This window comes from Protomyctophum bolini (assembly GCF_963924005.1).
Source record: "Protomyctophum bolini genome assembly, chromosome: 13".
Lineage (NCBI taxonomy): Eukaryota > Metazoa > Chordata > Actinopteri > Myctophiformes > Myctophidae > Protomyctophum > Protomyctophum bolini.
In genome coordinates, this window is record NC_137874.1 from 24,600,395 (window position 1) to 24,611,861 (window position 11,467).

The 11,467-nt window shown below is 40.0% G+C and overlaps 1 protein-coding gene across 2 annotated transcripts; it reads right to left on the minus strand.

Moving 5' to 3' along the window:
- Positions 1 to 317: 317 nt before the first annotated feature.
- Positions 318 to 10,110, minus strand: ggnbp2 (gametogenetin binding protein 2). Of its 2 annotated transcripts, none has more exons than XM_080779650.1 (14): positions 10,091 to 10,110; positions 9,037 to 9,148; positions 8,055 to 8,135; positions 7,597 to 7,850; positions 6,862 to 6,960; positions 5,963 to 6,076; positions 5,075 to 5,284; positions 4,384 to 4,558; positions 4,072 to 4,266; positions 2,443 to 2,620; positions 2,200 to 2,325; positions 1,970 to 2,118; positions 1,180 to 1,383; positions 318 to 1,070 (listed from the first exon to the last, which is right to left on the minus strand). In XM_080779650.1, the coding sequence occupies exons 2-14, from the start codon at positions 9,127 to 9,129 to the stop codon at positions 891 to 893; spliced, it is 2,058 nt and encodes a 685-aa protein (XP_080635776.1). In that variant the 5' UTR covers positions 9,130 to 9,148; positions 10,091 to 10,110; the 3' UTR covers positions 318 to 890. The 2 variants fall into 2 exon arrangements, with proteins under 2 accessions (XP_080635776.1, XP_080635775.1); XM_080779649.1 differs by having other exon boundaries at positions 10,016 to 10,103.
- Positions 10,111 to 11,467: the final 1,357 nt, after the last annotated feature.

The window sequence follows — 11,467 nt, forward strand, 5'->3', positions numbered from 1 at the left end:
TTATGATTGTCTGGTTACAATAGTGAAAGCAGCTTGCATTCTTGGCTCTTTTACTATTGAAAAGGGGTTATTTGTAATAAACAACATTGGGAAATGTGTTTTCTTCTTGTCCCGTGACGTGATGGGGAGCCCAAGCTGTTTTTGCATAAAGATAATGGATTGGTATTAGTTGGTGAGTGGTCACAAAGTAGGCCTACCAACCCAATACTTTTATGCAAGTTGTTACAATGGCCCAGTGGATATCTATTAATAATTCACTTTTAACAGAGGTTTCTAGATCTTTTAGAACTTGAGTTTAGTATAAAAGTACAGTACAATTTTATAATGCATATTAATAAATATTCTTTATTTAGTAAAGTTTGCACATTGCGCTCTTAACATCACACCCAATTCATAATATAAATGGATGTTAATTCTTTGTAAAATCTCTATATTTAGAATTTCTGTACACATTTATTGGTACGTTTATCACTACATGAAGTGTCACAGGAGACAAAAACAGAAAAGGAAATCAAAAAAGAAAAAAAAATAAGACTACTAAAATATATCCCTAATGTCACAGCTTGCAAGTTTGATTACCAAATTCCATTGTGCCCTTTAGCAACAGCCCTACATGGAGACCAACAATTAACAAGGCTTTGTCAAAAGGAACCATTACCGGGTTGGAAGGAAGGTGGGCAAGAAAAGCATGTGGGCACAAGTGAGAAAAGAGATGAATAGAAACTAAGAATCACATTTAATTTAATTCAAACAAGTTAATAGCTGAACGAGATACCCAAATGTATTTTTTTTTTCTTTCACTAAAGGCGGCGCAGCAGTGGTCATGAGTGTTTTCCCATTGAACGATTTGATGAGTGCAGCTACTATACTTTATCACTAGCAGTAGCTAGTCATTCAACACCACAGGCTGGCTTGCTCTGCTCAGTGGCACGGCAGTAGTTAGTGAAATTTTCTTTCAAATGCTGACGGTACAGGTCACGGTTGTTGTAGAAGGACTTGTTACTTTCAACAAATGCCTGGATTTCATCCTGCGTTAGGCCGTTCTCGTCCGATGTCCCTTCAGAATCCTCCTGTTTCAAGAATGTATCACAGGGGGGAAAACATAACAAAAACACTTTAGTATGAAAGCACAAAGATACAAACCATACATGTTTAAAAATAATTACATATTTGACTAACCAGAAGGTCCTTCAGACTTTTCGCGTTTATCTGGCCACACATGTTTGCATCTGGAGGCCCATGGTGATGGTTGAGGTTCTTCTGATGCTGTGCCCATGGTAACTGAGGTGAGGAACACACTTCTTTGTTTCGGCAAGTGTGTGATGTTGTCAGACTGTGTTCCCTTGTGTTCCCATCCGTCTCACAAACTTCAGCCGTTAGTCGCTGTAAGACAACGAGAGACATTAAAAAAAATAAAAGTAGGGTAACAGATAAAAGACACCTTAAGAAATACTAGTCCATTGTGTAGACTATAATATCAGTTGCATCTTAATAATTATTGGAAATTACTTAATGAAAAAAGTTCTGCAACTGCTGAAAATTAAGCTGGTATAAAGAATTGTGATACTAGGAGTGGAGGGAATTGGCCTTAAAGGTACATTGAATGTTTCCATTGTGGATGCCATCATGGAAACGATTCCTTTCCAGTAGTATTTTTTTCCTAAAATGTTAGGTTAGCAGTAGCACACCAAATAGCAACAAAATCTCTATAAATAATTTGGGGTTTCATACTGACCCATCTAGTATTCATTCATTGCAGACCGACCACTAGGGGGCGAGCCCAACTGGTTTGTGATGGTTTTTGAAAGCATTGTGCCCATAGCCAACACCATAAACTAGTTAGTCACCAAGTGCACAATCCTTGTTGATTTTTGACAAGTTCATTCCCAGCTATGTTTAAAATGATCTGTTGCCCTGTCTTTAAGACAGGTCACACACTGTAGAGATAATGTATCTGAAATGTCCTCACCTGATCATTACATAAGCCTTTTCCCTTTCTTTTCTTCTTTTTAATTTTGCACTTAGTGTTTTCTTCAGAGTTCGCCCAACACTCCACACAGCTGTCCATTCCATCCTCCTCCTCCTTATCTTCTGCACAGTGGTGGCCAGTTGTGTAATCTATTTAGAATGAAAACAAAAATGTGACAAATGACTTCATTTTTTATATGTGACAAGTTGAAGGTGTTCAATATGACTGACCTGCTTCATCATGGTTGCAGATTCCCTCAGTGCAGCCGACATCAGAGCCCACTCTTGAGCCAGTCTCACTTCCTTCCATGCTTGAGGAGTAGCCACAGTCACTACCATTGCAGTTGGGAAACAAACCTAGACAGTACATTGGGGTGGGGGGGGGAAGAGATAATCACCACATGCAACCTCAAAAAAAAAATGGGGATAATGGAGAGGCAATTATGATTCTCATGTTAAGATTAACATTGATACCTTTCTTTACTGGGGTTGAGCCCAGGATTGTGCGGTCTGAGCAGTTACAGGAAGTGCTTCCATTGACAACAATAACCTCCTCAGTGCTGACCTCTTCTTCCTCCTCCTCCTGCTCCTCCTCCTCCTCATCCTGGCTACCACAGGCATTGCAGGTGCTCACCACAGACTCAAATGAACCCTACAAAATCACATACCGTTCAGCATGACATACAACAACAGGCAAGGCAGGTGTGAGAAAACCACACATGAAGTCAACTATTAACTAGTTGAGTTGCAATAGTGTTTATATAATGTTATTGCGGTACAAAACTGTTACTTTTCATAAAAATGGGGAAAATAACCTGCTTTCCAATTAGGGATGCACAGATATGGAATGTTTAAATTATCAATTTAGCCGATAGCCAACACCGATTTGTATAGTCATTTCTTCATTTTGTGCCAGGGAAACAAATAACTGTTCAGAATATACAGCTTGGTAGGCTGCAGATAACTAACACACCAACATTTCCCTCATGCCGATATTGGTTCAGTATGTGGTTCAAGCCCAGAGATTAAAATAGGTTGCATTTTGCATCCCAAAACGCAGTTTATAGTTAAGGGACGCAATAAAACAACGACCTCTGCATCCACGGGATGCACTATTGTACTGTTTTTTATTCTAGTTTATTTTGCTAGCTTTAGTTATAATTATTTCTTCTTCTGTTTTCTACATGAATATAACCTCATTATAACCACATAAAATGAAATGAGTTAAATGCTGCAATTTGTAAAAATGGCAAAATATGACTCCTAACGTGGTTGAAGTGAGACTCATTTCTAAAAGACCATCCCTGCATCCTGGGACTCATTACATTGAAAACCAACTTACATCACTGCAAACCAGAGTTATAATATATTGGTTCACTTCAAACCCATAAGTGTATATATTACATACATTGCAAATCCCTTGCAGAGGTACACACAAACACAACTGATTTAGCTGAATGATGTGTGCGAGGCGGAGGCTTAAGAGTTTTTGTAACGCAGGCAGCCAGGCCCCACGGCTCCATTTGCTTCCATTTTGTGCCCTCTGACTTAGCGTGGAGGGCTGACGATTGCGATGTAACATTTCCAACCAGCAGCGGAGAACAACAGTCAGTCAGTGGCCAAAGATAAAACCAAGAGCTGGATTAAGAAAGTCTGCTGGTTCTGGCAATGGATCTAGCCTAAATATGCCGTTTATATAGAGCGTACCAAAACCTCCTTTAGGGGGCGTCAACATATGTGTCACGTGGTAGCGGCCGCCATACTTGTGGGGTTGTCTGGTTTGTTTACAAGTGAGTGACAATCCGTGTGCGTTCTTTTTTTAAACACCAGAGGGAGTTCAACATGTGCAAACTGACATCTCACAATGGTGCCCTGTAATACTTAGTAAGGTATGTCGTGCCCGTTTTTTGTTCCATCCTGGCGTACACGTTTTTACACTATGTGTATAGCCTACATAAACCCCTCCGCTGCTTTTATTGATATTGTAGCGTTTTATTGTGTTTGTGCGTCTCAGATTTGCTGGCCGCACAGACACTTAATTATACCATGTGGCGCAAATTGGAAGTATGAGGACTACAACACATGCAAGGTCAGATTAATTACCTCATCCAAACTTTTTTCCTTCTCCTCAGGTTCAGGTTCCTGCTTAGTCGAGTCGAAACCACACTTGTTTTTGCGACGGTTCTTTCGTTTTTGTCTCTTTTTCTCTTGCTTCAACTCTTTCACCCTCTCCTCCTCAGAGAGCTCCTCAACAAGCTGCTCCAGTCGGCTGAAGCCCTGCATCTTCTCCACAGCCATCTGGATCCATTGGGGTTAAGACACATTAAGTTGCACATCAATCAGAACACAATGACCCATCCAATCATTCCAATGTAACCATTTTATCGGTCACTCACAGGCTTAAACGGTACGTACCTCAAAACTTTTGCGCAGTGCATCAATTCCCAAGTGGAAGAGCATCTGCCATGTCTGCTCCTCCGCCCTCAGTTTCTGCCAGATTTTGTGCAGCCGTTCATAAAGGTGGATTCCTAAACAGGTTAGGACTTCCTCTTGTGCAATGTCAATCGTCTTTGCATGCCTCTCTCTGCGTCTAACAAAGAGACATTCATCAAATACTTGACTGCTTCAAACTACCAACAGGCATAACAGAGATTTTTTGCATCCAAACTGGCCTAGTTTGGATTCAAAACCATGAACCTCAGTCCTCGGAACCGATTACCAAGTACGAGGTTCACACAAAGGACAACCGTTTTGGCACTTGGTGCAAATGGAACCCAACAAAACAATTAAAGCAGCAACACTGACAATGTACAATGGCAAAGAGGTACAAAGGATATTGTGAAAGAAAAATGCACAACTGTAGCTTAAAAGAGGTGCAGCCCCCTGGCCAGCTGGGGCACCTGATGGAGGGGAAACTCTTGGACTCCTCATGCATAGAAGCAAGCATGAGGTCAGTCTACTGCCCCCCCCCAGGTTGGCAAAGGAAGTGTAGCACCCAGGATTACATTAGATAATTGACTGGGTGAAAAAATGGGTTGCAAAATCGTGGGATAAAAAGAAAAACAAAAGAAAACATCTGCAGCAGGAATTCCAGCAATGCACTTACTCATAACCCCCTGCAAACTCAGGCTCAGCCCGGCCAAGGAGGTGGGCGATGAAGTCAGTCTCACAGCACACATGGACATGGCGTTCATGGGGGCAGCAGCAGAGACCCTCATACAAGGCAGCACAGTATCCCTTCTCCTTAGTACAGTCCAACTCCCCCACTAAGATGTTGTACGCCCTAAGCACCTTATTCTTGCAGTCTGTGCAAAACCTGTGGATGGATTGACAACATATAATTGAACCATTTTCTCTTAAACAGATAACAAACAGATATCACCAAAGACATGTTAATTTCAGTTCATAGTCTACCAAAACAATATTTATGATGACAGAAACTTTCAGCCTAGACTGTAAGAGTTGTAGGCTGTAAAGTACCGTCAGTCAAAAACAATGTAATGAAATAACTCCTTCTGTAAAACTAACCATAAAATATCCATAATAAACCATGTAATAATAATACTAATTAGATCAAGATGTCAAAACACACGAATAAAATATCAAAATCTAGTACTTTTTATTTTATATAAATATTTTTATTGAGATTTTCACTGAAAGATATCCCAGGATCAGGTACACACAGTAATAGTCATGATAACAGATCATATTCCTCGGGTAATATGACAGATTTAAAGTAAGTACAACATAAGATCTGAGTTATTTTGTTTGCATGTAAGAGGTACAGAGATAAACAATAAGGAGACTATGCTACTGAACCCCGAGCCCCTCCCAAAAAGTAAAATATATATTTTCTCCCCTTCATACCCAATTTGATAATATGCCAATTCCCCCTAAATCTAGTACTTTAATCTAATCAGATACATTTGCAATTTTGCATCCCTTCTTTAAACAGAATCCAAAAATAGGAAAAGTAGCATTAGTAACACATTACCTGTGTTTGCGCAAGTATGTCTCCAGAGTTTCTAAGAGACAGGCACTATCGATGAGGACCACCTCATCTCTGCACTCCTGAGACATCAGCTCCCATACATCCATCCAACTTCCCCTGTGAACAGAAGCCACAATTATTAAGACACTGGCATCTACACTGACAAACATCACCGCCTATCAAGACAATCAGCAGCACTGCCACTGCACTGACCAATCAACCACAGTGAGTTCTCCTAAACAGACCCAAACATTCTACCATATAAAAAAGGTGAAAATGTAACCAATAGTATCTAATGATTTAACGTAAAACATGATATAAAAGCCAATTCCCAATGTCCAGACTCTGAAGTATATTACCTTTATGGTATAGGTAACACAAAATATTTTCAATATCATATTTGAAAATAAAATTCCAACAAAATGATGCTTTAGCCAAACTTTCGAAGGACACAAGGGTAAGATAGTGAGCAGTAGCCTTTTCCATTTAAGTGTTTTTTGTGCATAACCTAGTGTTGCAATTAGAGTACTCCGTTAGTACTTTTCCAAAACAAATGGCATTTCTGTGTTACATTTAAGACCTATATTTCCCTGTTCTGTTGCCACAAGGAAAACTGAGTTTTCTGATAAATGAACAAGCTTGTCTCTGTCAGAGACTTGCACGAATGTTGTCATTGTGACATGAGTTTGACGACATGGTCGGCCGGTCCTTCCATTAGTACTCTGCCTGTACTGTGTGAGTACCTGCCTAATACAAACTGTAACAATATGCATTTTACATGAATGAATGCTTCCAGGTGTGAGTGGATTCAAATGTAGCCTCTACACAAGAACATCCTGGAACTTATAAAAGAGCTGATGCAGCAGTCCAAGAATGAAAGAAAGACATTGGACATTACTCACCCCAAGGGCTTGGGTTTGTGCGTGTCTAAGGAGTGCAACTGACATCGCTTGTTCTTTTTGCTTTTTGGGATAGCATCAATCACGTCATTCAGCTTTAACCTATAGAAACAGAGGCATTGAACACTGAACAGGCTGTAATGGATACAACTATGACATAGTTTTCTTACAGGGTGTAAGATATAAGGCTGTAACTGATGCTGCAACAACACAGCTACTCGATTTGTAGAGTTATAGTGATATAGTTCAAACCAAAAATAAGATTACCAAAGACTTATGTTAGCGGTCAACAATGTATAGGAGATAAAATAACACTGACTGTAACTCCTATACATTAGTCTCAATTACAGATTATTTTCTTAGCGATTATTCTATGGATTTATTTTCTGCTTAATCAGGAAGAACTTATTTAATTTACATTATTAAACCCTTTTGTTTAATATCAACAAATCAATAATAAAATGATTTTACATGATCTGATATCACAAGTACTCAAGCAGAGAAATAATTACCAATATTTAGACAAAAGAGATCCATCCCTATGTCTAATAATGGACTGTCCCTCCTACCCCTTACGCACAAAGCTTAAGTGAAATATCAATCAGCACCGCAGCAATGAAGAAACAGACACACATGACGGTTAAGTTGTCTAGTTTTAAATGCATACGACAGCATTCAGGTTGGACTGAGCCTTGGGAATACAGCAAACGAAGACCAGGCTACATTACTGAAACTCACCCATGGAAGTAGAAAAGAGTGTACAGTTTCTTTACGTCTTCCAAACAGGCCTTGGTGACAGAGAGTGTGCTTGTGGACGTCACAGTGAGAGGCTCTAGGGCAGGGTTCCCAGACTCCACCAACTGGGAGAAGAGGCGCTCCACACTCCGTCTGCAGCCCACACACGGCACCAGCTGGGATAGTGCACTGAAAACCTCTCTGGACGTTACCGTCATAGCAACGTTCAAATCTTCTTGTTTCAATTTAGAGAGGTACTAGGAGATGAAGACATGAGACATACCTGTTATGACCATTTACAGAACACGTGGAGCCATGACTCACCTCTCTGACACATGTTTGAGGTATACTTGTTAGTTGTTGATATTGATTATCAGTTCAGCCAATTATCACCAGCTCCAATAATCTCTCTTTGCCTTTTTATAAACTGTTTTACGCTGGCCAAACATAAAGCTCCTCACCTGGGCAAAGGCTTTTAATTGAGAGCCATTAATCTGGTGGTTGTCAGCTTCCATGACACTGTCAGAAAATTCCATCACCATCTGAAAACAAAAGTGTGTGTGGGGTCACTCAGCAGCTCATGCAATCAACTCAAGTTATTAATCATCTCTGGTCAAACAGATGGTAAGCATTTCTACCAAACTTCACCAAAAACGTGTGCCCACTCCCCTAATATTCGTTTTGGAATTAATACAATAGTTTATACTTTAACTATCCACCAAGAAATAAGATACTTGAGTTGAGATACCATTTTTCAAAGTGGCCGTTTGCCAGAAATAGAGGGTATGCAAGTGACATCATCATACCCGGAAGTTATGCGGGAACGCCTACGGAGTGGCAAAAAACTACTTTCTGGCATTTTCAGCCCATACATCCACACAGAAAAGTCCTATCGGATTGCATTAAACGACGTTCAACAACCACTCACTATGCATGCACAAATCCTATATTGGCTGTACTGTTACTGTTAACTAGCCACTTTGACAGGTAAACAATGTTTCAAGGTCCTATTCTATCCAACCTGCATTACTGCACATTAGAAACTGTCCTCTGTGTTTCTCACCGTCAAGCGTCAAGGCAAAAAAATATTTAAGAGCAGAGGACTAGCACACAGGATTAAAGAGATCAAATTATATGTTGGTTTTGGTTGCACACAGGGACTATTATCAGTGCAATGACAATTAAATATTATACCACTGAGGTTCTAAACTTCAGTCTATGGGTTACTCATGGTTTTTTGACGTCCTTTACAACATATTACAAAATACGCTTCTCGAATATTAGATTCATTGAAAAAGTATTCACCAAGAAAATAATCAATTGTTTCAGCTCTATTCCCCTGCATTCAGTGCATTTGACCTAGCTAGTGTCCTAAATTGCATGCAGTAAGCTATGACTGTGGTGGTGACACCCACTGAGAATGATACAGAAATGCGTTCTTACAGTGAGACTATCATCAATATATAAGGGAATCTGCCTGGAGAGGAATGGAAAGTCTTCTTCCCCGTCCCTGCAAACCGCAACCAGACGCGCCATGTCTTCTGTGCAGCAGTGCCTGTACAGAACGTTACACACAGAGGAACTAAACTCAGTCACACACTGACATTCACTGAGGCTACACCAAGATTATGCACCTTTATTACAGGTCACTTCAACACGCTGCAACTGCAAAATGTAAAGCAATGGTTAAGAAATGCGACATAATCAATGCATGTAAAAATCTATTTACCCACACGAAAGCTTTGATTCTATGACACCGACACATTACGATTACACGTTAATCTTGACCCAGATTTACCCAACTAGAAAACTATCTAAGGAAAAGAGAGCAATACGATAATTACATTTTATTCAAGTCCAGCGCCGTTTAGATGAGACACCGCTCTGGTCAAGTAAGTCAAGTCTTCATACTAGACTTAACCATAATCAGTGGTTTACAAGGGCAGGGTTCACTCTGTGTTAGCTTATTTTGGCTATGCAGTTAGCAATACCAGAAACTACCCTCAGCTGGCTAGCTGACATTAGCTTGCTAACTTCATATACATGTATATATATATTAAAAAGGAGATGTATTCAGAAAAAAGAAAAACATTAGAAATTACAATATGCGTGTCGTGTCATATAATCAATATTTAGCCGAATTAAGTGATGCCATTGATACAGATTATTTATCTTCTCAATGGCGATTCAGAGTTGGTGAGCCCTGCCAGTCCTTGCAAACTTAGCTAACTGCTAAGTAGTTAGCATCGCTATGTTACCTGGCTAAACGTTAGCAGCAAGGCTGCTAATACAAAGTTACAGTGCGCTACGTTGACTTTAATCGCATCTGCTATTTGCGTCTTTTCACATTGGCCGCACTTTAAGACGAACTGCGGAAAGTGAGTAGCGTTATTTGTCAATAAGTCCAATTTGGTTTACTCACCCGCTGTCGAAAGTTGACGATTTAAATACAACAAAACAAACAAGTGCGACAGAGTACAGCAGCTTACTGCCTTACCTTTAACCCCGAGACGTAAGCGTACCAGCTGACTTTACGTGTTGCCAGATTGTGTGAGAGAAATAAGCAACCAGGTCCATGAAAACAAGCCCAAAAAGAAGCCCGACTGGGCGATTTGAAAATAGAAGATATGTTCAAAAGAATGTGACAGTGGAATATTCTTTGAACCATTACAACAACACAAATCTTGTATGTGGCCGGTTCCTGGCACAAAATATTTTTAGCACTGGACGCGTTTTTGGCATAAAGGGTTTCAGAGATTTCGCGTCCAGTGTTGATTGATTGATTGAAATATTTATTAACAGTTTGCAGAATTACAGTACATTTCAAGCACAAACTCAATACAAAGACTGTTAACTGTGAGTGGACGACCCAATTATAAGCATTACACTTGTTTACAACAGGGTCCACATTGTTCAATAAGGTGCCATTGCCAACCACCTTATTATTAGGCACCTAAATTGGGCAAATTATTACATTAATATGGAGGTCCTTACCTTGACATTAAAATGTGTGAGAATCACTGGTTTAAACGACATTAGGAAAGAAGCCCAAAAAAGCAACTCCTACACTCATGTGCATCCTTAAAACCCAATGTAACAAGCTAAGAAACAGTGTAATTGCCATGACCAAATCAGCCAAAAGTAACTTTATCAATGATATTAAGCAGAGGAAATCAAAAACAATCCTCGGGAGCTCTGGAAGCTACTAAATAACCAACTATAGGCTGTTGTCAGAAACTTAAAACCAGGTTTACTAACATAAACATCAAATCGAATAACACCCTCATCACTGACAAGCTTGATGTAGCCAACCACTTGAACATCTTCTTTACAAACATTGCAACAATGCTGGTTAACAAACTGCCCTCCCACTCTCTGCGTTTTGGTGTAGAGCACATCAAAGCCTTCTACAAAAACCTAGGTGTTTGTAAAGATGATTTTAAAATGGCAATGGTAACAACTGAGGAGGTACTTAAAAAACTGAGTGCCCTCCAACCCCACAAGGCCACTGGCCATGACAATATTCCCTCCACATTTCTCAGAGACTCAGCCATTTTCATAGCTCCAGTCATCACCCACATAGTAAACCTCTCCATCAAACAGGGACAGGTCCCCCAAGATTTTAAACTGGCCAAAGTAACCCCCCTGTACAAAAAAGGGAGTAAATTAGAACCCGGCAACTACCGCCCTATTTCTATTCTAAGCTCCATCTCGAAAGTGATGGAAAAAATAGTCTATGAACAGGTTGAAAAGTATCTTGCCACTAATAAATTGTTGTACGAGTTCCAATCTGGTTTCAGAACATCCCACTCCACTGACACATGCCTCCTCTATTTGAGCGACCACATCAAACACGAGGTGGATGCTGGAAAAT